Source organism: Labrus mixtus, chromosome 10, assembly GCF_963584025.1.
Source record: "Labrus mixtus chromosome 10, fLabMix1.1, whole genome shotgun sequence".
NCBI lineage: Eukaryota > Metazoa > Chordata > Actinopteri > Labriformes > Labridae > Labrus > Labrus mixtus.
The window spans coordinates 24,338,236-24,365,642 of record NC_083621.1 but is presented as its reverse complement, the minus strand read 5'-3'; the positions used below and the strand labels follow the sequence as shown (position 1 = coordinate 24,365,642).

Genomic DNA, 27,407 nt, shown 5'->3' with positions numbered 1-27,407 from the left:
GTCATAGCCGAAATCCACATAAGTCACCCGAACACCGGTTACAGAATGATGGGCTCATTCCTGCGTGCCAGAGGACTGCGAGTGCAAAGTAAGTTTGAAACATAGCCATATAAATGAAGTCCATTTAAACTTGTTGATATCGTGACCACACCACTCGGCGTCACAGAGAGGGAGAGAGTGTGTCTGGTATGCAGGCTGCATGACTACAAGTTGCAGCTTTTGCAGAATCAAAACTTTTCTTTATGCTAATTTCTGACTGATCGACCCCTCCCCTGCTATTTTAAAATAGCGTGTTTTACAAAAGATTTCCGATTAAACATTTCCTCTCATTTTTTCCGTAGTTCCAAGTGTACGTGATTCACTCAGAAGAGTGGACCCAGATGGGACGGAATTGCGGGCGATGGCAAATCGCACTCTTAGACGCAGGCAATACTCTGTTCCTGCACCCAATGCAATGTGGCATATAGATGGAAACCACAAATTAATCCGGTATTTTCTTTTGGTGGCACTATATTCTTAAATACATAATACATTATATGAGATTATTTGTACTCTTGAAAACTTAACATAATTGTAGCCTGCCCTTCTTCTTCCTGTATTAATAAATTGTGTAATATTGTGCTAATAATTATTCTCAAAGTTGCTATATGATGCCTTATTGGTTTTAATAGTGTGTGTTTTCTTCTTTTTTACCAATAGATGGAGATTTGTGCTTCACGGTGGAATAGATGGCTTTAGCCGTTTGGTTGTTTATCTGTCTGCTGCAACGAACAATCGAGCGTCTACAGTGTTGGAGAGCTTCAGTGGTGCAGTCAGCAAATTTGGTGTGCCATCCCGTGTGCGCTCTGACAAGGGTGGTGAGAACATTGAGGTTGCCCATTACATGGTGGAACACCGGGGAGAGAACCGTAACTCCCACATCACAGGAAGAAGTGTCCATAACCAACGGTAAGTTTCAATAGTACATATAAGGGGGGCACATAACACAAAGGTTACAATTCTCCACTTTTCATTCCTGTGGTTGCTTGGCAAAAACAATCATGGGCCTTATTCATAAAATCTTGTTCCACCTAAATGTGTCTATTTGGACTGAGTTTGTTTAGCCCTCAATTTTTTTCTGCAGAACCATTTTGATGATTTTACCCTCCTCCTCTTACCCAGAAAAGACTTAATGCATCTTTATAAAGTATAGCTTTACTCATCTTTCTAATATCAGACATTTTTATACTAAGTTATACTGTCTAGTTAAGTACTCATCCAAGACCATTTAGGTTAGACACACATAAATAAAGCAATAACAGAACTTTACAATTTACTCTGATACTCATTGTATTCTTTTTTATCAAAACACAATTTCCTTTTTCAGGATAGAACGTCTGTGGAGGGATGTGTACACCCAAGTCCTTGATGTGTTCCATGTTCTCTTCCGAAACATGGAGAGAGAGGGGATGTTGAATCCTGATGATGAGGTTCACCTTTTTGCACTCCACTGGACTTTTCTGCCTCAACTTCAGAGGCAACTTTCCTTCTTTATGGAGGCCTGGAACCATCACAGCCTGAGAACAGCGGGAAGCCAGTCTCCATACCAACTTTGGACAACATTCAGAAATGTTGAAGATCCTGATCAGGTATATAACAATGTTCGGGTGTATTGTTTGAGTAACCACTATTTAATTGTAAATTGACAATGCCTAAACTACTGATATGGTTAGATTTCAAATAATATGTGATATTTTAGATGAAGTGAATTGAAGCCATAAGTAAACATTATAAGCTTTTGAATGTTACAACTTAGATACACTATCTTTACATATCCAGTTTGATAAAACAATGAATCCAGAGTTTATAAACTATAATTGTCTTAAATTTGTATTAAGGTGGAGGCAGATTATGGAATCGATTGGGATGGGCCGTATGGCTACGATGACCTTGGAGGTGGAGTTCAAATCCCAGAAGTGCAGTTGCAGCAGGACATGACTGAGGAAGATATGGCCAGATTACCTGACCCCAATGTCCCCTTCTTAGATGCAGTTGACATCTACAGTGCCACAGTCCAGCAGTTAAGACAGTGACTTTGTCAATCTTTTACACACTCTAGGTTCAGTCTAAATGCATTTGTTTTGTTTTCCCCAGTTGGATAAATGTGAGTGAGAGTGCAGAGCAAAGAGGTGCATTCATAAGGCTCAAAGTGAAATCAAAACACAGAGCTAAACAAATTTGACTTTTTATTTCCATTACTCCCCAGAAGAATTCATTGACAAAACTGTTAACAATTTTAACAACTTAAATTGGTCAACAAATGGTAACAATGGTCAATAAAATTTAACAAAGTCTAAGTTGCATGAACCAATTTCTTTCAACAAACAACTGTGCCACTACTTTGAAACACATTTTAAACGATATTGCATCTTTAGAACAAATCAAGGTCTCAGCTGTATATTATAATCAGATCATTCCGAACCCAAAATCTGTACTTCTCACAGATGCCTTGAGATTGTCTGTGAAAGTCTGGTATGTTCGGCACTTCAGAGGCAGTTTCAACGTTGTGAGGCAGGTTGAAGCTACAGGCAGATTAATATCAGGAGAAACTTCTACATACAGGTGCTGGGGAGGGATACTCCAACCTGTCCAAAACTGAAGGAGTTTGTGCAGTTCCTCAGAGGACCCTAAAGAGACATGGTCATAAATTAAATATTTTTCGAAACCTACGGTAAGTATTTGCTTAAATGATGTTCTCTCCTCCACACTGTTGTGGTCATCCTCATCCTCACTATCAGGCATTGGCCAGATGATCCTTTTCAAGATCATCTAGAAGAGAAGGTTATGAGAGACTTGAATTAACAAGAGTAAATGAATAGAATAATGGTATTTGGTACAAGGCAATCACATTTTGAAAAATAGAAGCAGAAAAAAAAACTTATTATACTTAAAACAATTACTTTAATAGTTAAATGGTAGAACTCCCACATATGTTTGGCTTTTCCTGATGATAATAATAATACTAATAATATTAAGTGAACCAGCTTAATGTGAGAAGCTAATTACCTGTGAGTCCATCACTTGTGCTGCAGATCTTGGAAACAGGACCTCGGCTAGGGCTGGACGCTCTTATCATGTTGAGCACACCAGTCTCTTTCAGCCCCTTATGCAGCTGCTTCATTTGTGTTCGTCGCCGTTCAATTACCTACAAACGTAACTTGTCAATTAAATAATTCTCAAAATATTTTTAAGATAAAGTTGCAACAAAATATAATTATCATGCAGACCAAAGTAGACTTAAAGTATCATTTAATTCTGTTAGTAATATGCATCGTAGCATATTGATTCCTTTCTCTTGGACTACACATATTGCATTTGTTTTAAATTTCACTATCCCTGTATCTTTATCAAGAGAAAGAACAATGACTTGTCAGACAATGTCACATTGCATTTATGAATCTTTTTTTAAACTTATTCATATACCGCATGGTGCAGGATTTTTTCCGCCAACCACCTCCTGTTGTTACTGTTGATGGGGGGAAGATCCCAACTGAATGCCAGATTGTTCACTTCAGATATTTCCTGTGGGGTCAGTTCCTTCTGACTATCAAGCTGCAATTTATAGGAAAAAGCAATTTTATAAATATCACTTGTATGTTCTATGTTGTTTTACATAACTTATAAAGAAACATTTGGCATGATGTAAATCATAGAAATAATAGTCCATTTCATTGAATAAAAAAAGTAGTGGCATAGTTAAGCAAAAATCCAAGTAATTACTACATGTAAAACGTACAGCAGACACCATTTCGACCACATCTGTATCAGGGCAGTCGCAAAGTCCCAAAGCTGAAGACTCCTCATTATTCCCTGTGATAAGCTGCAACATTGATGGGCTCAGTCCAGTGAATCGTGGCCCTTCATGAACAAAGGAATGTCCAATGATACGTCCAGCAACCCTGAAAAGATCCCCATCTACCAGGACTCTGGTGGTAGACGGAACCTTGTGATCCTCTGTCCCATTGAACAGAAGAGTTCTGCCAGTGTTTTCTACGATTGGAAAAAATAGATTTTAGAAGTCATTTGAATACAATTTCAGCTGAAACTTGCTGGCAATTTTTTCTTTTTGGTTTTAGAGGCAACCACTGAGTAGTCTGCTGTTTAACAAAATAAATTGTCAAATCTTACCAAGGTCAAGGTCAAATCCAAATTGGATTTTATCCATTATCATTGAAAAGAAGTGGCGTTTTACACCATCCCCAACAGCTGCATCACCTGAAATACAAGTAGTTTCAGGTATAACTTTGTAGATTAAATTTAACGGAATGGCAACAGAACACATCCCATCCTAATAATCTGTATCCTTCCTCTATGATGTGTCTGGGTCAAATCTATTTCATTTCAGCTAGTTATTAGGTCTAATATAGGGTGATAGAATGCATGATTAAATTGAATAAACAATTTAATACAGCTTGAATTTAAAACTCTGTGATTGTCATCTTACAGTAAAAGGAACCTCAGAGGGAACTCTGCCAGGAACCTTCAGTGAGAGTTACCTACCCCTTAGTATGACAGAAAATGGGCTTGCCCAGTCAATTCCTGGCTTTTTGTAGAAAGTTAGAATCTCTCTTTCACGATCTTCCTCACTGGATCTAAGATCAAGCCTTGCAACCAACTCAGGCTTGTTTTCAGCATTGTTGAGCAAGTGACGTCGATACATGTTGGCCGCAACAGCAATGTCAGGCTCTGTCATCCACTCTGTGCAAACAAAGTCATTATCAAAAAAAAGTCCAAATCTGGATTTTACCATTTGTAGGACAGAAGCTAAATTGAATATATTTTGCAATGACATCGTATATACATTTTCTTTTTTAATGTATTCAAAAAGTGAATGTGGTAAAAAAACACATAAAATTATATCTTCAAAGCTTCTACCTTTATTGTCTTTTAGTAAACTTTGGCTGCCTGATGAACTAGCAGCAACTGAGTTTCCTGCCCAAGTTCCCTCTGAGGTTCCTGAACGAGTTCCCTCTGAGGTTCCTGCCCAAGTTCCCTCTGATGTTCCTGCCCAAGTTCCCTCTGAGGTTCCTGAACGAGTTCCCTCTGATGTTCCTGAACGAGTTCCCTCTGATGTTCCTGAACGAGTTCCCTCTGATGTTCCTGGTGGGGTCTCCTCTGAGGCATTAGCATCCAAGTTATATTTTCTTGAGATGTTAAAATAAAGATTGTTAATATACAGTAATAAAGCTACAGCATCACCTACAGTAGTGCAATTTGTCATCATGGTCATGGGCGACATTTTTCAAACTTGCACTCCTAAATTATGTACAACATTGTCCCAACTGGTGATCTAGGATTAAGGAATGTGTAAAACTTAACAAATTAAAAAAAAATTACATGTATAAATGATAAATAGGTCTCACTTCTCACAACTGTGGTTTTCCATCTCAGAGAAGCTAAACTTCTCTGTGCAGTACACACATTGTACTTGTGGTCCAGAAGTTTGCGGAGTGATGGTCTCATTGGGTGGACTCTAGTAAAAAGCAACAATTAGACAACACAATTACATTAATTTGTACCATGCAATAAATCACATGTAATTACCACATGACATATCTTGGAGATTTCATTTTAGACCATATCGTCCAGCCCTAACTACCGCTGAAACACAATGTTACCTCCAGGTCTATATCTTTTTGGAGTGGCCTTATATAAATTACTGCTGCCCCAACTCCAAGTTCTTTGCTGCACAGTCTCTCCGGAGTATACCCATCCTCTGGACAGGGAATGATGTCCAAGACCTTGGACCTTGTAGAACCTCGGCTCCTTAAGAGCTGAAACCCTCCACAGTGCTTTAGTTGTGGAAAGTTCAAATGGAGATGATCGGAAAACTCAGATGCATGGCAGTATTTGTCTAAGGGGAAAAAATAAAGCAGTATCATGACCAACTGAGGTAAAAACCATACACTGGTGGTTAAATATGACTGTGTGGCCAAGTCCTGACAGCTCAATACAGCATATGGGGAATCTGTACAGTGGAGCAGGTTTTGGAACAAAGTGCTGGTACTGTAAGAGGTGTGTTAAACAGGTAACTATAAATGCCCCTGTTTGCCTGAAATATATTTTTACACAAATTACATTTTTGTCAGTGAGTAAGCCGTGTTTTATATGAAAAAAGCAATACAATCATATATAAACATATTTAAAGGAAGAATGTGTGTTAAAGGAAGCATGAAACCAAAACAAACCGTGAATTCTGTGAACTGTCCTACCCCTATCCATTTCTGTGCTGAGGGATTATTTAAAAAAAAAAAGACCTACCTGGGAAAGTGATTTTCCTTTCTCCTAAAGCTGCCCTTTCAAGTTCCCTTCTCACTGCTAGACTTGGAACCTCGCAGTCCTTTCTCTTGGCGAGGCAGAAAAAAATATGTGTGTATGTGGGTTTTTTTAAAGTCTTGGTCGTGCCTCCGTAGGACACCTTGTGCAGCCGGGTAGGGACTAAAGAGCTTTAAAATCTCTGCTGGAGGACATATGGAAAGAAGAAAAAGATTAATGCTTAGACAGTTAGATCCTTAGTTAGAAGTTAGCTAGTGTAGTACACATATCTGTATGATAATGAGTGATAAAGCTCAGGAAGCACAGTCAAATCATATACGTTTGTTACTATAAAGGAGGACACTACTGTATGGTAAGTACATACAGCCATTTATTTACATGTCGTATTTCTATTAGTCTAGCTGTGCACGATTCTATTTAATCATTTAAGGACACAGTCTATAATAATTTTCCCCGATATTTATTTAGGTTGGAATTAAACATTTGTTCAAGCCAGCAATGTATGTTTGTGCACTGAAACAAAAAGCGCAGCACGTCCGTCCTGTCTCTATGACAACAGTCTGTTGAAAACGGCCGCTGTATGACTGTCCGTGAATGGCTCAGTGCGCATGTGTGTGGGTGGGGGGAGCGAGTGAGGACAGAGAGAGAGAACGAGGCGAGTGTGTGTGTGTTCGGCAGGTGTGTGCGAGAGGCAACGTTATGATGCCGGGGACCGGAGCAGATTAAGAAATCAGAGTCATGATGTTAAGTGTATGTACAGTTCAAGTTCTGCGAGCCTAATAAACGGCCCGGTACCTCAAAATAACAAGCCGGACTCTCCGTGTCTGTTTACGCCTTGCTGCACTCCAGTGAAGTGACGGGGGTTAGCCCTGAAGTTGAGGACTACAACTTCGGGCCTGGAGCAGATAAATAAGTCTCCCCTGCGCGCCCTGACCACGGTTGGAACGCGAAGCAGGAAGGTTAACACAGTGTTTACATGAAGCGTTTGTGCGCTGAAAAGAAAAGCGTTTCACCTCCGTCCAGTCTCTATGACAACAGTGTGTTTACAACGCTGTGTGACATACCCTGCTGCGTCACTTTTTACTGCATGTTTTATATTTGAGATTGTTTTTACTCCAGCAGAAACGGAGCAAATAGGATGTGGGTAAAAGATACAATCCGTAAGCTAAAATACAGGGAATATCATACATTTTCAAAAGAGCGCCCGTGACAACAACACTGCCTTTCTGAAAAGTAGACAGATTTTCAAATTGAGCGCGCAGAGCCGCCACACAGAAAAGGCGCAAAGATGCTGGATGGGCGCTCTCTCCTCATTGTAACGCTGGCGTTTATAAACACGCTATGACCTGTGACAGGACAGTAATTTGGCCAAAAATGACATGTTTCCCATACAGTTTCAAGTCGTTTACAGTTAAATCATGTAAGTGCAACCATTAGCATGTTATTTGACTAGAATTTTATCACAGGACCATTGCTGTGAAAGCTAAAATCTTACCTCGAACCCTAGGTCGGCGATCGGGAGCAGAAGGTGTAGCATTTGGAGAAGTGCGGGCCGTGGGTGGTGGTGACTGTCCTTGCTGCTGTTCTAAAGCGGCAGCTGCCTCCCGCAGAAGTTCTACAACGGACTTTGCCATGTCTCCCGCTTATTTCCTTCCAACTCGACTGTACAGGGTCAAACTGACCGTTCTATTCTTCTTCTATGGACTTAGTGGCTAACAGCTCGCACCAGCGTTAAAGATGCACACCGCCACCTATCGTACTGGATGCGTAGCGCGGTCGGCCTATGAGCTGGAGTCTGACGTCACTTTCCTGCGTCGTTCACTTTGTTATTTCGTTTTCGAGTTGATTTGAATTATGATCACTTTTTAGCACGGCAAGTTTTCGTTTTCATTTGAATTATGTCTTAAAATATGCATACATAGAGAGTAAAAGTATAATGCAAACTGGATGACTGAATATTCATTTTAAATATAGGTCAAATAATGCACCTATAATCTGAAAATTAAAACGTGTTTCTGTTACTGCATTTTCATTTTAAAATTAGCATTTTCGTTTGAATTATGATACAGATTTAGCGGGGCAGTTTTTGAAAATGATAAAGCAAATGTCATTTTCTTCTTCATTTTAATTTAGTCAAAGAATGTGCATTTTTGAAGTTGAAAACTAAAATTCAAATTAGATAAATTGATCATCATTTTATTTTTGAGTCAAATAATACACCCATATTCTGAAAATTAAAAATCATTTCTGTTAATGCATTTGAATTTTCAAATTAGCTTTATCATTTGAATTTTGATCACTAATCGCTTCCATACCATTCGCTCCCAGCCTGTTTGACCACACAGTGGGGGGGCGGTTGCACAGTCCGGCCTTGTGGATCGTCTTCACACAGTTCATGTACCACGTTTTCTTGTCAGCTTTGTGTATTGTCAGCTTTTCTGGGTGTGTTATAGACAGCAGGGGGCCGGTGAGTTCCCCCAGGCCGGGGCTCAGGAAGATGTCAGGGAAGGGGTCTGCAGGGTCCGGTCTGGCCTTTCTTTTCCCATAATCCATGAGGAGGCTCCTCTCTTTCCCAGAAAGCTTCTGGCGCCACAGCTCCAGGAGCCTCCCCGCCACCCAGACAGAGTGCAGGCCCATAAAAGAGCCCAGGGCCCGGGCATCACCCAGCGCCGGCCCCACTGCATCCACCAGCTGCTGCAGGCACAGGGTCTTTGTTTTAAGCAGCGCCACCGTCAGGCCGGGGGTGACGCTGCTGCTGATATCCAGCTTGGCCCTGTGAATCAATGGCTCTCTCAACAACCAGTGCAGAGAGTCAGACTTTGGGCACCTTTTACAGTTAAAAAGGGCCCAAGACTTAAAAACACCCTGATAAAACGGAGGCAGCCCACTTAATTTTAAAAGTTTAGAATCAATTAAAAACAGAGCAGCATCCAGCCCCAGGAAATCTGCACGTCTGAGAATGCAGCTGGCCACATCTCTCCACACTAGATCAGCCGGACCTGTCAGATATTTTTGTAAAAACTGTAATCGGAAGGTGGCTGTCCGGCTGGCCAGGTGGACGAGGCCCTGTCCCCCCTCCTCTCTGGTTAAAAACAGCACCCCTTGTGGCACCCAGTGTAGACCATCCCAATAAAAATCTACCATTTTTCTTTGTAACTGGGCTAGCAAGCCTGAAGGGGGGTCTACACAGGTTAAACGGTGCCACAGTTGGGATGCTACAAGGTTGTTTAAAACCAATACTCTACCTTTAAAAGACATTTGAGGGAGCAGCCATTTCCACTTGGAAAGTTTCCCCTCAACTTTCTCTGTGACGCCCTCCTGGTTCTTCTTGACTATCTGTTTTTTCCCGAGGAACACCCCCAGGTACTTAAAACCATCTGTTTTCCAAGCCAAGCTCTGGGGAAGAACTGGGAGACCGTCACGCCACTCACCGACAGTGAGGGCTTCGCTTTTTATCCAATTCACCCTCGCTGCCGATGTTACGCTAAAATGTTTTATAATGTTGGTTAAAATATCTGCATCCCTCTGGTTTTTAATAAAAACAACAATGTCATCGGCATAAGCACTTAAAACAATGTTTGTATTAAAACCAGGTAAAACCAAGCCCTGTAAGTTGTAGCGTATATTGTGAAGGAGGGGTTCCAGGGAGAGTGTGTAAAGCATGCCGGACAGAGCACAGCCCTGCCTGACGCCTCTACACACCCTGAAAGGAGCACACAGACCGCCGTTAAACTTCAGCACACTCAACCCCACTGTACAACACTTTGGTCTTGGCTATGAAACCAGCGCTGAACCCAAACTTCTCCATAACTTTCCAGAGGAAGTTGTGTTCAACGCGGTCAAAAGCCTTTTCCTGGTCTAGAGAAATCAGACCAGTGTTACAACCCGATGAGCTGGAAACGTCCAAAACATCACGAATGAGGTGGACATTGTCCACCATGGACCTGCCGGGCACACAGTAGGTCTGGTCCCGGTGGATGACCTGCTCCATAGCCTTCCCCAGCCTGGAGGCAAAGAGTTTGGACAGAAGCTTGTAATCCACAGCAAAGACACAGGGCGCCAGTTTTTAATGTCCTGCAGGTTGCCTTTCTTTGGGAGCAAAGTGATTACGGCTCTCCTGCAGGACATGGGCATTGAACCAGAGGCCAGACTTTCATTAAAAACATCTAAAAGATCCTTTGCAAAGATGTCCCAGAAGGCTTTGTAAAATTCCACACTCAGGCCGTCTATGCCGGGAGCCCGCCGCCCTTGCATGCCCTGCAGAGCGGCTTTCAGTTCCTGCATCTGTAACGGCCCGTTGAGCTGTGTGTTGGTCTCCTCAGAGACCTGAGGCAGTCCATTACAGAACCCCTCTATCAGAGCTTCCTCCTCCTCATACTCACTTGATTAGAGTGCTGAGTAGAAACTCACAGCTCGCCTTCTTATCTGGCTTGGTTCAGTCAATGTTTGCCCTGTGTCTGCTAAAAGTGAGTGGATTACCCTCCTCTGCCCACTCCTCTTCTCCAGGCCGAAGAAGAAACTAGAGGGAGCATCCATCTCCGCGATGGCTTGAAACCGGGACCTGACCAGTGCACCCTGTACTTTAACATCCAACAGGTCGGCTAAAGCTAGCTTTTTGACTTTGAGGATTTCAATATATCCTCGATTTGCTGTGGACTTGCTCAATCTTTCTAGTTCCACTATATCAGTCTCCAGGTCTTTCATAGATCTGGTGATGTCTCTGGTGACATTGAGGGTGTGCTGTTGACATAGGAGTTTAATCTCAGTCTTACCATGGTCCCACCACTGCCTAAGACTTAAAATCACCCTTCCTCTGTCTAAAAACATCCCAGAAATAAATAAGAACCTCTTTAAAATGTTTATCAAATGTTAAGACTGAATTAAAATGCCAATAAGCACTTTTAGGTAAAATATTTTGAATAAAAACATTACACAAAAGTAAAGAATGGTCAGTAAAACCAGCAGGAACAATACTGCACATTTTAAAAATATTAAAATGATGCTTAAAACAATAAATACGGTCTAGTCTAGCTGAGGAGATCCTACTCTCTCTGAGGTGGGACCATGTGTACTGTCGGCAGTCTGCATGCATCCTTCTCCACACGTCCACCAGGCCATGAGAATAGACCAGCTGCCTCAGAACATGTTGGGAAACTGGATGCGGCTCTGCATGGTTGCGATCTAAAGATGCATTTTCTGTACAGTTAAAATCCCCACCCAAGAATAAAAAATCCTCCGAGGCACAGTCATTTAAAACATCATTAACTTTTTGTAAAAACAGCTTCCTCTCTGCACCGATTGTTGGAGCATACACATTGATAAAAACAGCAGTAAAAAGGTCGAACCGTGCTTTAATTAAAAGCAACCTCCCCTCGATAAAATGCTCGACCTCCAGTGAAACCGGAGTGAAAGACTTGGAGAGGAGAAAGCCAACTCCTCCACTAAGAGAAGTGTTGTGACTTAAAATGACTTCCCCCTCCCACTCTCTCCTCCAGTCTGCCTCATTGGTGCTATCACTATGTGTCTCCTGTAAATAAAAAACATCGATATGTTTCATTTTGGCCGTTTCATATATAGCTGCTCTTTTTTTTGACTCTCTGGCTCCATTTATATTCAAACTTCCCACTCTAAAATTATCCATAAGTGAGAAATTAAGAACAAAAAGAAAAATCAATAAATTAATTAAAACGCACATTGGAGCTCTTCCCATCATTATTGTTCATTTGTTTTTTTGCTTTACCCACAAGTTTTTTTAATCTAAAAACCTCCTTGTTAGTGAGGCCAGACTCCTCCTTTTGGTGCATGTGGAGTCTGGCCGAGGTATAAAACAAACTTAAAACTGGGAAATGCTCTTCAATTTTAACACCTTTAGCATTTTTGGTTTTTGCTAAAAACGACTGAATCATTTCTACAGAGTAAAGTTTTTTCTGTTGACTGTTACTTATTTTGAATCCAGATATATCACTGCTGTCAGAGACACAGTCATCACTTTCACTTTCCTCTGTCTGCCCCTGTCCCCTTACTGTCTGTCTGTCCTCCTCCACTTTGCTATTTTTTGCCTCATACTTTGTGCCCCTAGTTTTTCTTCTGCGTTTAGAAGCAGATTTGACCTTCACTGCTTCCTCTTCCTCCTCCTCCATCTCAGCCTCTTCCACCTGTTCCCCCCATGTAAGTTTACTGTTCCCCCCACCTGTCTCCTCTGCCTGTGTTTCATCTTCCTCCTCTGACATACCCTCCTGCGTTTCACTGACGCCACTTGCTTTATTTATCTGCACTTCACTCACACTTTTTCCAGCTGTTTCTTCCCCCTTTTCTTCACCCACCTCACTTTCCACCACATCACCCAAAACCTCTCCTTCACTTCCCTGATTATTTTCACCCACACCGTGCACATCATTCATACTCACCACCCCGTGCTCCAGGTCAGACACAGCAGCGGCGAGGCGCGGCGCCGCTATCGGCCGCTCAGATGCCGCGGCCCGGGCCGCAGCAGATGAAGTCTCCGCTGCGGCCATAGGCCGCGGGGCAGGGGCCTCCCGCCGCTCCGCTGCAACCGGCGGAGCAGCGGAAAGCCCCGCCACAGGGCCGGGCGTCACCCCACGGCCAGGCGGAGCCGGATCCCCTTGTCTCGGACAGGCCTTCACGGTGTGTCCCTCCTCACCACAACCGAAACATTTCATAGCCGACGAGGTGGCAAATATCACGTAGTCATAATCATCTACTTTAACATGGAAGCGGAGGTTGAGGTCCGCATCCCGATTGTTAAGTATCATAAACAGTTGTCTACGGTGAGACACTACGTGTTTCAGCAGCTGAGATCTACATCCAGACAGAATCTTTTTTATGGGTGACACCACCTTCCCATGTCTGGAGAGCTCTCTGCTAAGAAACTCGTCGGTTATGAACGGAGGGACATTGGACAGGATGACTCTGGTGGAAGGCTGTGTCAGCGGAGTCACCTGTACAAACATTTCCTTCACCGTGATGCCTGTCTCAACGACTCGGTTCACCTTCTCCACCTGATCCAGGAAGATGACCACGGCGCTGTTCATCCGAGCGGCCGACCTCACGCTGCCGTGCCCGACCTTCTCTCCCACAGCAAGCCCAATCTCCTCCACGCTGCACGGAAAGCTGGCATTGATTTTAATGCCATGCTTTCGCGTGAGGTGGCCGAAGGTGACTCCATTTACCATGGCGTCTGAAGACGCCGACCGGCGAGACACCGGCAGGAGAGAAAAAGAAAAACACAAACACACACTAACAATAAACTTAAAGTGAAACTACAACCAATAAACTACATTAAATTAAGAAAAAAACCATCAAAACCATCAAACACACTCGCTCAGCGTCTCACTCCACACCACTCACTCCCAGCATGCACCAGAGAGAGAAAGAGAGACAGAGAAAGAGAGACAGAGAGAGAGAGATTTATGTTGGTCAAAGGCTCTTGATGTTTTTGTGTAGCAATCCTGCACCACACTAATAGGCTACTTATTTTTTAGTTATTACTTTGCTGTAGTTAATGTTGTGTTTTAATTTTACAGTGACTTTGTCCAAGTAAACTCAAGCCTTACTCAATAACTCCATTTATTTTTAAGACATTGAACATCAACATAAAGAATTTTGAACATAAAAACATTAAACATTGAACATCCTCCTCCTATTATTCTCCCTTCTTCTTCCCCTCTTCCTCCTGCTTCCCCTCCTTCATTTCTTCCACGACCTTCCCCTGTCCCTCCTCCTCCTCCTCCTCCTATTCTTCTCCCTTCTTCCCCTGCTCCTCCTATTCTTCTCCCTTCTTCCCCTCTTCCTCCTCATTCCCCTCCATCTCTTCCCCCACCTTCCCCTCTCCCTCCTGCTCCTCATATTCTTCTCCCTTCTTCCCTTCTTCTTCCCCTCTTCCTCCTGCTTCCCCTCCTTCATCTCATCCACGACCTTCCCCTCTCCCTCCTGCTCCTCATATTCTTCTCCCTTCTTCCCCTCTTCATCCTCCTTCCCCTCTTCATCCTCCTTCCCTACTGGTGTCGCCTCTATGACCACCCCCCCCTTTCACTTGAATGTGTACGGAAAAGGGGAGTGCGTCCATCCGATGAAAAAGTGGGCTCCATATCTCCTGGGAGATAAGGTGAATATCACCATTCTCCAGGAGCAGATGTAGCCATCCAGGTCTCCCCACCACCTCGTCTGCACCCAGGCAATTGACCTGCTTGTTGGTGCAGGTTTCCTGGTGACAAGAAATGACCATTAGTTAAAACTGCCTTTTTCAAGACAGTGATTGGTGCAATAACCAAATCATCTGGAAAAAAGCTACAATTTGTGGCAATCTATTAAACAAAACTATAGTTTTTTTGAAAAAAATGACAGCCCTCTCTAATCTTTTGAATTTGGAATCAACGCCATAGTGTCGGTTACATCTTGCTCCTTTAATTTTCTTTTTTTTTTTTTTTCAACCTAAAAAAACATAGAAAGCCTTACTTAAAATAGTTGTAAAAAGTTCCCTCCAATTTGATGATTATACCTGTAACTATGGCTAGTTTAATATACCAAATTAGGTAAGAAAATAACAACCACACGAATACCAGTTTACAGTGCTGCAGACCTCGTCTGTTTTCTAACTAAAGGCAGCAAACAAGCAGGTAAAACGGGACATTAGCAAAAAGCAGGAGAGTGTAGTGTCTGTTCGCTGCATTTCTTCCTCTTAAAATCAAGAACTACCAGAGAGACTTAATAAAAACTTACCAAAAGTTCAGTGTATTGGGTGGACTGGGTCTTGAACCCAAACCCGCTGTCCTGTCCCTTCAGGTGGCTGAGGCTCAGGGTGACACCGACAGCCACTGGGAATAGCGCTGCCTCCCTCCAAAGGCTAACACCCATCCTGTGACTGTCCTTAAATAAATAGAAAAACAGTATTACGTTGTATGGGGCTTTGATCCAGTATGCATACATTTCTAAAAAATGACAACACATTTTTGGATGTAAATCATTCCACAATGATAGGATAAATGAGTTACCTAAAACAGGACAAAAAATCATTGTCTATTGCATTCTCATCCCTAACTCCCCTTTTACCTAAAGAAATCTTTGCATATTTTCCCTCCATCTCTGAAAGGATGACTATAACTTCAATCATTACATTACAGGTGCTTCATCAGTATATTACAGGTGGTTTTATTCTTCAGGTGGAACACTTCCCCTCCTTCAAAAGTCCATGACAAAGTTTTTTCTCCTGCTTAGACTAGAGAGTAGTTATTAGTATTGTAAGTTAATTTGGTGTGTCTGTGACAATTTAACATTTAACGTTTTTTAAGAAGCAGGAGAAGTAAGCTTGACTGTTTGAGTTCCTACTAACAACAACTCTTGCATATTTTGTGAATTTTGAAATGACTGATTATTTTGTCTATTCTAGTTCCCTCTGCAACACTGTCCAAACTTCTGCCCAAAACTACTACTACACTGCAGGCATCACAGGTTGAAGATAAAAATACTGTAATACTGTTCTTGTATCAGAATCAGAATCTAAACTAGCTTTATAAGCTAGGTATCTTTACACATACAAGGAATTAGACTCCAGTACACTATGTTGTCTATGTACAAACAATAAACTAATATGTACAAGCCTACATAAGGCAAGAGATTGATGTCGGATAAGGAGGATAACGTGATTAAGTGTAAAATAATCACAATTTCATGAAATTAATGATGAGCTTTTTAACTTTCCTGTAGCTGCATCAGCCTCATTGGGTGTGAAAAGGAAGACACCTGTGCCCCTTCCACCAGAGCTGGCATTCCTAGTCAAGGAGACTGCTGGTCCCACAAAACCAGAGAGGCCTAAGTCAACTCCAGGTACAGGATGTTTCCATTTTAGTGTAGGGCTGATGTTCATATCTGCTTAATGCACAGCAGAGTATAATTTTCACAATCTCTTTATATTTTGTCATCATGTCTTTATGTTTATAGCCTGTACAAATGTATAACAGAAAGACTGCACTCCTTTTTCAGAACCCAGCACAAGTGCTGCTTGCACCTCTGCACAAAATGAAAATAGACTTGAAGACAGTGCTGAAGATGGTAAGAACATAGAGAATGTAAACATTCCCTCCATTTTTCTGACTCCTGACACTAACATGTTCTGTTAATTCTGCTTTAAACTATGCAACCTTTAATAATTATCTGAACCAAAATAATAATAATTAATTATGTTCTATTGTCTTTCTTTTTTTAAACCCTCATTGCCTCAGCTCAGCCCCCTGTTCCTGTTACGGCAGGCCTCGGGTGATTGTCGACACCAGCGGCCAATAGTTCATCCTCTCCTCGCGACTCTGCTGCAAGGTCTGTCGAAAGAACTGGTTCGCTGACAGTCCGCGATGGCTGGAGAAACTGCCCAAGCGCTTCACCAACCTTCTGCCTGCAATCCTGACTTACAAGAAGGCCATTTGTAAGTCTGTCATGGATGAGCTGAAACGCACTGGCAAGTCACCAACTGATATGGCCAACCAGGTGAATGAGCTCATGCACCTGAAGTATGAGCGAGCTCACCTGGCATACCTTCAAGCCATAGAGAATGTGAGAGATGCTGAGGCTGGAGTGTATGGTCAGAGGACCATTGGGCAGTTTCTAAGAAAAGACAACCAGCCACGCGCTTTTGGGCCATATGACAAGCAAGATGGCTGGGGTGGAGTCTCAGTGTCCGGTTTCTACCTGACTGACTGCCTGCTAGAGGAGTTTAAACGTCAAGAGCCAGCTATGTCCAGGCTCCTCCAGGGAACATTTGGGCATGTTTTCAGGTCTGACCACACCAGAAAAGTGGCAAGGAAGGTGACCTTGGCCTCTGGGGTGATGTCCAGTTACGCTGTAATGAATGAACACTGGCTCATCGTTTCCTGGGTGATGGTTCAGTCTGATACTGAGAGGTCCTTGGAGGCAATGTACCAGGGGATGGCCAAGAGGTACAGCAATGCTGGAGAAAAGGCAGGCTACCATTGGATGGACAGGTGAGCACAGCCATCTTCTGTTTTCAATATCATTCAAACTAACAATGTTTTCTGTAATTAACAAAAATAATTTATGTATATTTAATTCAATTTAGTTTCTTAAATGTTTTTTTTAATTCTTCTGTGTCTTTGTACCTTACATTAGGGATTGCTGTGCTGCGTTTAAGATCCCTGACTGCATCCTTGGTGAACATCTGCACTGGGATGCCTGGAAGACTACCCCGTCCATTGTTGCTGGAGCGACCTCTGGAAGGCAGTTGAACACCTGTGCCTCACGATCACATTACAACGACAACATTGTTGTGAAACTGGACTTGTTTCACTGTCTGAGGCGCTTTTCACGGGAGTGCACCTCTGAGCATCACTCTCTGTTCAGCACTTTCTGCCAGCTCCTCTCTGCTGCCTTCTGTGTTGTAGATCAGGAAGACCTAAAAAGGCTCCAGGATGCCTATAGATTCTGTGGTATTCATCCATCCAATCCCACTAAACAACACACACGGGAGCACTGCAGGATTAAAATACCCCATCCAACAGAGCTGCTGGACAGAGTGGAGAGAGTCTTCAGTACAGAGAGCTGGGCTCCCGTCCAGTCCCACTGGACTGGGACAAACACAGAACTCTAAAGAGAGATGAGCCTGCCGCTCTTATGCCTCCGCCCCCCCTGCAGACACCTGCTGCTCCTGCTGAAGATAAAGCTCCAGACATGGCACCCTCCTCCAGTTGGACACTGCCCTCTGGCGTGCCATTCCCTGGACCAGCACCATCAATCGGCCATCCACTCTCTGCTGGTGCACTGCCAAAGCAGGAGATGCATCCAGAAGAAGTCCAGGATCCTCCAGCAGCAATGGGTATGCCAGAATCAGAAATAATTTATCAATCCCCACAGGAAATTCGAACATTACAGTTGCTCACCATATAGCAGTAGGAAAAACAGGAATATAAATATGAGTAAAATAAGAATTATACATAAGACTTAAAGCAATGAGTAAAAAAAGCAGTATATTGTATAAATAAAGCTATGTACAGAATATATATGTTAAAACAAGTATGTGTAAACATATATTCACATAAAGTAAATATAATGATTTGGACATATTATTTAGCATCATATTGTACTGTAAGAACATTATCAACTGAGGAACTATTGTTGCTTTATGTGTTCCAGAAATCTCACATGCCCTGCCGCTGCCTCTGAGTTCCTCACCAAGGAGTGCCCGCACTGGACCCATAAAAACTGGCGGAAGAGTTTTTGTGTTGGACCACACACGCTGGACAGCACCCATGAAAGTGGCTATTGACAGTTTGCTGCAGAAGCACCATGGAAAGAAGGACCGCCTGAAGCTTGTGGATCAAGATTACGCAGACATGGTCCATCAGTCAGCCACAGATCCAAACAGCTTGCTGCACCCCACAACCAGGCTGCACATATCTCGCTATGTGAAGCACCTGGCAAAACTTCTGAACACTAGTTCCTCCTTGAACAAAAGCCAGGAAAAACTTCTGGACACTCAGCAGCTGTGGCACTCTTTGACAGAGGGGAGTCACACGTCTAGTGTTCCTGTGGTCACCATGGAGGCAGCTGTTGTCAAGCCCCCTACACCTGCCCAGTCCACACCTCTAACTCAAGACTCCCTTGAGAAAATTGTGGAGGGCATCTTGGAAAAGCAGCAGCAGCAGCAACAGCAACAACAGCCCCAGCCAGAGCAGAAGAAAAGGCAGTCAAAGACGTGTCTTGCCTGTGGACAGCCCAAGTCTCGATACGAGACTGATGGATCCTCCATCCACTATTTTTTCCAACAGGGGCCTGTGCGCTATTTCTATTGCTCAAAGAAGGTGCATCAAAATTATGCTGCTGAGGGACTTTCAGATGCCAAGATTCCCTTTGAGCAGTTTGTAAGTACAGATTTCTTCCAGAGGGAGCTGGAGGAAACCAAAAAACGTGTGGAAGAGAGAATGGGAAAAAAAAGGAAACGGCCAGAACCCCATCAAGCCGGCCGCCTCTGCAGATTCTGTCACCTGGAACTGAAACAGGGGCCGAACAGCCCACACATCCATTCGGGCTTCCCAGGAGTGGCAGGAAAATACATCTACTGCCCTTCTAAAGTATACTCTTTGTACCGCAATAAGGGAATGGCCAGAGAGATGAGCTGGAAAGAGTTTCATGCGTCTCCTTTCTATGAGACAGAGAGACAAAGATGGGTGGATGAAAGGAAACAGTAAACTATTCAAAGTTTTTATATAATTATTGTTTTGTGTAAATAAAAAATCATTTTTGAATAGATGTATGTATATATGTAAATATGAAAGTGTTTACTTGTAAATATTGAAATTGGACTGCTCTTATATGTCTGTGTTTAAGACAGTGGTTCCCAAACTTTTTCTGCTGGGGCCCCCTTCTGGCGGATAGAAATATTATCAAGCCCCCTTACCCCTGACCATACACATCGACACATAAACATACTATAGCCTGCAAAATGAAACATTCAAATTTAAAAATGTAACAACAGTCATTGCTTTAAACTGATTTTTTTTTATCTGACTTTGAAAATTAACAACTCCCTGAATATAATTTTTTTTAACGAAAATCTGCTTTTAAGATTTATACTTTCGGTCCTACAAGTTTTTAATGATTGGTGTGGGCTTTGTTTTGTGTTGTTTTTTGTCTTTTCTTGTCAATTAAACTATTTTCATGAAAAAATTGAAATTTATTGTCTTTTTTACTGCTTGGAATCAAAATAATATAGCTTATTTTCAACTTAAATGTACCATTTATATACAAAGCCTTCTGTCTCATATGCTTTATGGGGTCTGAATACAATTGCTAAGATGTACTGCTGCCAGTTCACCAACATGGACATTTTAATGCGGTTTCAAACTTTCATATTACTTTTTAAAAGGTGTGCATGATTTAATCTGTTTATAAAACAAGGAAATCAATGATATATTCAGATCTTAGTAAATAGTAGTAAATTAGATTTTTAAACTAAAATGATTTATACATCAACTTCAGGTACTTCACTCTCAATAAACAAGGTAACAACAAAGGGAATCTATTAAAGTCAATATTAAACAATGTGTTTCATCACAATCAAATTTCCCATGTGCAGTTGCCAATTACTTTGACTCCTGAAGTATGTCAACGAATTACAATCACAGCCTAAATCTCATCTCAGGTTTGTCTCAGTGGGGATTTGAACCCACAATAAGTAAGCATTCGAACACCTTCGATTAAAAAAAAAGATACTTTAATCCTATTGGCTGATTTTCTATTACAGCTATTCGCAACTTGCCCCCGCGTGGCAGGCGAGACTTCTACCACTGAACCACCAATGCTCGACACAAGGCATGATGGGTAGCAGACGTGCGCATACAGCGCCACCATGAGGTCTCCACAGCACTTTGGTGGATTGTTTGCCAAATTTGGTAAGCACTCTCCTGTTCCCCTTCAAAGTCATTCATAATCCCTTTCCCTGACTTTTCATCCAGTGTCTTCATCGGGTCATCTTCATCTGCAATTATTTTACATGTCTGGTTCAAGGTGAGCCTGGACACAATCCTTTTTCATTTCCAGTGACTGCAGTTTACTGTCAACTTGGACTTTGTGTGAGTTTGACATTTTTGATAAGAAAAGAACTCTTAAGAGGTCACTGTGGCTAAGTGGTCTCAAGTGCTGAGTTGGAGTGGCAGCTCCCCTAGTTTGGTGCGTTGGAAGCCAGCTTCTGAAAAAAATGCTGTCGACTGAACAGGGAGCTTCTTGTTGTAACAATGTACAGAGTCTTGGAAAAAAATTTTTCATAGAGTTGTTAGACTTCAAGTGTCCTGAGCTGTGATGCACTGCACAAGTTTGTCTGTGTCTCTGGCACAAAAAACAGCAACAGATCCCGTTGTTCAACTTCAAGTGTCATGATTCACAATGCGCGCAACAGACAACAATTGATCCTTTGTAGCAGTATCATATCTGCACTTTCTAACATTGTAAGACCAAGTCAAAATCCTGGCTGCATTGGCCGGGAATCGAACCCGGGCCTCCCGCGCGAGAGCCCTGTATAGTAGTCCTTAACTTCCTTAACTTTTCCCGTTCGTTCTCTATGGTAGTCCTTATCACTACGGATGTAATATACTTTTGGCCATTATGGAGATTTTAGGATGACATCTATAAATTCATCTCCTTGGCCCATTTCCTTAATTTTCCCTCCTTAGAGGTCCAGAGAGTTAACTTTTCCTCACCTCACCTCAGCTTGAGAGTAGGGCTAGCGTGAAGCCCCTTTCTTAGGTGGCAAGTAATGGGACTGCTGGTAGAAAGAATATTTCTCCCTGTCGGGGAATCGAGCCCCGGTCTTCCGCGTGACAGGCGGAGATACTGTCCACTATACTAACGAGGACTTCTGTGGTGCTGCTTTTGGCTCGTGAACGGGCTGATGGCAGCATTCCAGTATTTACCAGGACTATACAGAGAACCTGAGGAAAGCATGTCCAACGTCCAACCAATTCTACCACTGAACCACCAATGCTCAACACAAGGCACGATGGGTAGCAGACACGTGCATACAGCGCCACCATGAGGTCTCCACAGCACTTGGGTGGATTGTTTGCCAAATTTGGTAAGCACTCTCCTGTTCCCTTTCAAAGTCATTCATAATCCCTTTGGTGATCTTCTGACTTTTCATCCAGTGTCTTCATCGGGTAAAAACTGCAATTATTTTACATGTCTGGTTCAAGGTGAGCCTGGACACAATCCTTTTTCATTTCCAGTGACTGCAGTTTACTGTCAACTTGGACTTTGTGTGAGTTTGACATTTTTGATAAGAAAAGAACTCTTAAGAGGTCACTGTGGCTAAGTGGTCTCAAGTGCTGAGTTGGAGTGGCAGCTCCCCTAGTTTGGTGCGTTGGAAGCCAGCTTCTGAAAAAAAATGCTGTTGACTGAACAGGGAGCTTCTTGTTGTAACAATGTACAGAGTCTTGGAAAAATGTTTTTCATAGAGTTGTTAGACTTCAAGTGTCCTGAGCTGTGATGCACTGCACAAGTTTGTCTGTGTCTCTGGCACAAAAAACAGCAACAGATCCAGTTGTTCAACTTCAAGTGTCGTGATTCACAATGAGCGCAACAGACAACAGTTGATCATTTGTAGCAGTATCATATCTGCACTTTCTAACATTGTAAGACCAAGTCAAAATCCTGGCTGCATTGGCCGGGAATCGAACCCGGGCCTCCCGCGCGAGAGCCCTGTATAGTTCGTTCTCTATGGTAGTCCTAATCACTATGGATGTACTATACTTTTGGCTATTATGGAGATTTTAGGATGACATCTATAAATTCATCTCCTTGGCCCATTTCCTTAATTTTCCCTCCTTAGAGGTCCAGAGAGTTAACTTTTCCTCACCTCACCTCAGCTTGAGAGTAGGGCTAGCGTGAAGCCCCTTTCTTAGGTGGCAAGTAATGGGACTGCTGGTAGAAAGAATATTTCTCCCCGTCGGGGAATCGAACCCCGGTCTTCCGCGTGACAGGCGGAGATACTGTCCACTATACTAACGAGGACTTCTGTGGTGCTGCTTTTGGCTCGTGAACGGGCTGATGGCAGCATTCCAGTATTTACCAGGACTATACAGAGAACCTGAGGAAAGCATGTCCAACGTCCAACCAATTCTACCACTGAACCACCAATGCTCAACACAAGGCACGATGGGTAGCAGACACGTGCATACAGCGCCACCATGAGGTCTCCACAGCACTTGGGTGGATTGTTTGCCAAATTTGGTAAGCACTCTCCTGTTCCCCTTCAAAGTCATTCATAATCCCTTTGGTGATTTTCTGACTTTTCATCCAGTGTCTTCATCGGGTAAAAACTGCAATTATTTTACATGTCTGGTTCAAGGTGAGCCTGGACACAATCCTTTTTCATTTCCAGTGACTGCAGTTTACTGTCAACTTGGACTTTGTGTGAGTTTGACATTGTTGCTAAGAAAAGAACTCTTAAGAGGTCACTGTGGATAAGTGGTCTCAAGTGCTGAGTTGGAGTGGCAGCTCCCCTAGTTTGGTGCGTTGGAAGCCAGCTTCTGAAAAAAATGCTGTCGACTGAACAGGGAGCTTCTTGTTGTAACAATGTACAGAGTCTTGGAAAAATGTTTTTCATAGAGTTGTTAGACTTCAAGTGTCCTGAGCTGTGATGCACTGCACAAGTTTGTCTGTGTCTCTGGCACAAAAAACAGCAACAGATCCCGTTGTTCAACTTCAAGTGTCGTGATTCACAATGAGCGCAACAGACAACAGTTGATCCTTTGTAGCAGTATCATATCTGCACTTTCTAACATTGTAAGACCAAGTCAAAATCCTGGCTGCATTGGCCGGGAATCGAACCCGGGCCTCCCGCGCGAGAGCCCTGTATAGTAGTCCTTAACTTCCTTAACTTTTCCCGTTTGTTCTCTATGGTAGTCCTTATCACTACGGATGTAATATACTTTTGGCCATTATGGAGATTTTAGAATGACATCTATAAATTCATCTCCTTGGCCCATTTCCTTAATTTTCCCTCCTTAGAGGTCCAGAGAGTTAACTTTTCCTCACCTCACCTCAGCTTGAGAGTAGGGCTAGCGTGAAGCCCCTTTCTTAGGTGGCAAGTAATGGGACTGCTGGTAGAAAGAATATTTCTCCCCGTCGGGGAATCGAACCCTGGTCTTCCGCGTGACAGGCGGAGATAATGTCCACTATACTAACGAGGACTTCTGTGGAGCTGTTTTTGGCTCGTGAACGGGCTGATGGCAGCAATCCAGTATTTACCAGGACTATACAGAGAACCTGAGGAAAGCATGTCCAACGTCCAACCAATTCTACCACTGAACCACCAATGCTCAACACAAGGCACAATGGGTAGCAGACACGCGCATACAGCGCCACCATGAGGTCTCCACAGCACTAGGGTGGATTGTTTGCCAAATTTGGTAAGCACTCTCCTGTTCCCCTTCAAAGTCATTCATAATCTCTTTGGTGATCTTGTGACTTGTCATCCAGTTTCTTCATCGGGTAAAAACTGCAATTATTTTACATGTCTGGTTCAAGGTGAGCCTGGACACAATCCTTTTTCATTTCCAGTGACTGCAGTTTACTGTCAACTTGGACTTTGTGTGAGTTTGACATTGTTGCTAAGAAAAGAACTCTTAAGAGGTCACTGTGGCTAAGTGGTCTCAAGTGTTGAGTTGGAGTGGCAGCTCCCCTAGTTTGGTGCGTTGGAAGCCAGCTTCTGAAAAAAATGCTGTCGACTGAACAGGGAGCTTCTTGTTGTAACAATGTACAGAGTCTTGGAAAAATGTTTTTCATAGAGTTGTTAGACTTCAAGTGTCCTGAGCTGTGATGCACTGCACAAGTTTGTCTGTGTCTCTGGCACAAAAAACAGCAACAGATCCCGTTGTTCAACTTCAAGTGTCGTGATTCACAATGAGCGCAACAGACAACAGTTGATCCTTTGTAGCAGTATCATATCTGCACTTTCTAACATTGTAAGACCAAGTCAAAATCCTGGCTGCATTGGCCGGGAATCGAACCCGGGCCTCCCGCGTGGCAGGCGAGAATTCTACCACTGAACCACCAATGCTCAACACAAGGCACGATGGGTAGCAGACACGCGCATTCAGCGCCACCATGAGGTCTCCACAGCACTTGGGTGGATTGTTTGCCAAATTTGGTAAGCACTCTCCTGTTCCCCTTCAAAGTCATTCATAATCCCTTTGGTGATCTTCTGACTTTTCATCCAGTGTCTTCATTGGGTAAAAACTGCAATTATTTTACATGTCTGGTTCAAGGTGAGCCTGGACACAATCCTTTTTCATTTCCAGTGACTGCAGTTTACTGTCAACTTGGACTTTGTGTGAGTTTGACATTTTTGCTAAGAAAAGAACTCTTAAGAGGTCACTGTGGCTAAGTGGTCTCAAGTGCTGAGTTGGAGTGGCAGCTCCCCTAGTTTGGTGCGTTGGAAGCCAGCTTCTGAAAAAAATGCTGTCGACTGAACAGGGAGCTTCTTGTTGTAACAATGTACAGAGTCTTGGAAAAATGTTTTTCATAGAGTTGTTAGACTTCAAGTGTCCTGAGCTGTGATGCACTGCACAAGTTTGTCTGTGTCTCTGGCACAAAAAACAGCAACAGATCCCGTTGTTCAACTTCAAGTGTCGTGATTCACAATGAGCGCAACAGACAACAGTTGATCCTTTGTAGCAGTATCATATCTGCACTTTCTAACATTGTAAGACCAAGTCAAAATCCTGGCTGCATTGGCCGGGAATCGAACCCGGGCCTCCCGCGTGGCAGGCGAGAATTCTACCACTGAACCAACAATGCTCGACACAAGGCATGATGGGTAGCAGACGCGTGCACACAGCGCCACCATGAGGTCTCTACAGCACTTGGGTGGATTGTTTGCCAAATTTGGTAAGCACTCTCCTGTTCCCCTTCAAAGTCATTCATAATCCTTCTTTGGTGATCTTCTGACTTTTCATCCAGTGTCTTCATCGGGTAAAAACTGCAATTATTTTACATGTCTGGTTCAAGGTGAGCCTGGACACAATCCTTTTTCATTTCCAGTGACTGCAGTTTACTGTCAACTTGGACTTTGTGTGAGTTTGACATTTTTGCTAAGAAAAGAACTCTTAAGAGGTCACTGTGGCTAAGTGGTCTCAAGTGCTGAGTTGGAGTGGCAGCTCCCCTAGTTTGGTGCGTTGGAAGCCAGCTTCTGAAAAAAATGCTGTCGACTGAACAGGGAGCTTCTTGTAACAATGTACAGAGTCTTGGAAAAATGTTTTTCATAGAGTTGTTAGACTTCAAGTGTCCTGAGCTGTGATGCACTGCACAAGTTTGTCTGTGTCTCTGGCACAAAAAACAGCAACAGATCCCGTTGTTCAACTTCAAGTGTCGTGATTCACAATGAGCGCAACAGACAACAGTTGATCCTTTGTAGCAGTATCATATCTGCACTTTCTAACATTGTAAGACCAAGTCAAAATCCTGGCTGCATTGGCCGGGAATCGAACCCAGGCCTCCCGCGCGAGAGCCCTGTATAGTACTCCTTAACTTCCTTAACTTTTCCCGTTCGTTCTCTATGGTAGTCCTTATCACTACGGATGTAATATACTTTTGGCCATTATGGAGATTTTAGGATGACATCTATAAATTCATCTCTTTGGCCCATTTCCTTAATTTTCCCTCCTTAGAGGTCCAGAGAGTTAACTTTTCCTCACCTCACCTCAGCTTGAGAGTAGGGCTAGCGTGAAGCCCCTTTCTTAGGTGGAAAGTAATGGGACTGCTGGTAGAAAGAATATTTCTCCCCGTCGGGGAATCGAACCCCGGTCTTCCGCGTGACAGGCGGAGATACTGTCCACTATACTAACGAGGACTTCTGTGGTGCTGCTTTTGGCTCGTGAACAGGCTGATGGCAGCATTCCAGTATTTACCAGGACTATACAGAGAACCTGAGGAAAGCATGTCCAACGTCCAACCAATTCTACCACTGAACCACCAATGCTCAACACAAGGCACGATGGGTAGCAGACACGCGCATACAGCGCCACCATGAGGTCTCCACAGCACTTGGGTGGATTGTTTGCCAAATTTGGTAAGCACTCTCCTGTTCCCCTTCAAAGTCATTCATAATCCCTTTGGTGATCTTCTGACTTTTCATCCAGTGTCTTCATCGGGTAAAAACTGCAATTATTTTACATGTCTGGTTCAAGGTGAGCCTGGACACAATCCTTTTTCATTTCCAGTGACTGCAGTTTACTGTCAACTTGGACTTTGTGTGAGTTTGACATTGTTGCTAAGAAAAGAACTCTTAAGAGGTCACTGTGGCTAAGTGGTCTCAAGTGCTGAGTTGGAGTGGCAGCTCCCCTAGTTTGGTGCGTTGGAAGCCAGCTTCTGAAAAAAATGCTGTCGACTGAACAGGGAGCTTCTTGTTGTAACAATGTACAGAGTCTTGGAAAAATGTTTTTCATAGAGTTGTTAGACTTCAAGTGTCCTGAGCTGTGATGCACTGCACAAGTTTGTCTGTGTCTCTGGCACAAAAAACAGCAACAGATCCCGTTGTTCAACTTCAAGTGTCGTGATTCACAATGAGCGCAACA

The 27,407-nt window shown here is 43.1% G+C and overlaps 1 protein-coding gene, 1 long non-coding RNA gene and 5 other non-coding genes across 7 annotated transcripts; 2 read left to right on the top strand and 5 right to left on the bottom strand.

Annotated features, from left to right (window-relative positions):
- Positions 1–15,907: 15,907 nt before the first annotated feature.
- LOC132982353 (uncharacterized) lies at positions 15,908–16,573 on the top strand. The gene is made up of 3 exons (XR_009674702.1): positions 15,908–16,158; positions 16,315–16,383; positions 16,554–16,573. It is a non-coding gene; the product is annotated as an uncharacterized LOC132982353 (long non-coding RNA).
- A 188-nt stretch (positions 16,574–16,761) lies between these two features.
- Positions 16,762–19,683, top strand: LOC132982595 (uncharacterized). The gene is made up of 3 exons (XM_061049146.1): positions 16,762–17,306; positions 17,841–18,154; positions 18,472–19,683. The coding sequence occupies exons 1-3, from the start codon at positions 16,762–16,764 to the stop codon at positions 19,524–19,526; spliced, it is 1,914 nt and encodes a 637-aa protein (XP_060905129.1). The 3' UTR covers positions 19,527–19,683.
- Positions 19,684–22,770: 3,087 nt separating this feature from the next.
- On the bottom strand, positions 22,771–22,842 carry trnad-guc (transfer RNA aspartic acid (anticodon GUC)). Its single transcript has one exon. It is a non-coding gene; the product is annotated as a tRNA-Asp (tRNA).
- A 1,109-nt stretch (positions 22,843–23,951) lies between these two features.
- Positions 23,952–24,023, bottom strand: trnad-guc (transfer RNA aspartic acid (anticodon GUC)). The gene has a single exon. It is a non-coding gene; the product is annotated as a tRNA-Asp (tRNA).
- A 798-nt stretch (positions 24,024–24,821) lies between these two features.
- On the bottom strand, positions 24,822–24,892 carry trnag-gcc (transfer RNA glycine (anticodon GCC)). Its single transcript has one exon. It is a non-coding gene; the product is annotated as a tRNA-Gly (tRNA).
- A 669-nt stretch (positions 24,893–25,561) lies between these two features.
- On the bottom strand, positions 25,562–25,632 carry trnag-gcc (transfer RNA glycine (anticodon GCC)). Its single transcript has one exon. It is a non-coding gene; the product is annotated as a tRNA-Gly (tRNA).
- Positions 25,633–26,611: 979 nt separating this feature from the next.
- Positions 26,612–26,683, bottom strand: trnad-guc (transfer RNA aspartic acid (anticodon GUC)). The gene has a single exon. It is a non-coding gene; the product is annotated as a tRNA-Asp (tRNA).
- Positions 26,684–27,407: the final 724 nt, after the last annotated feature.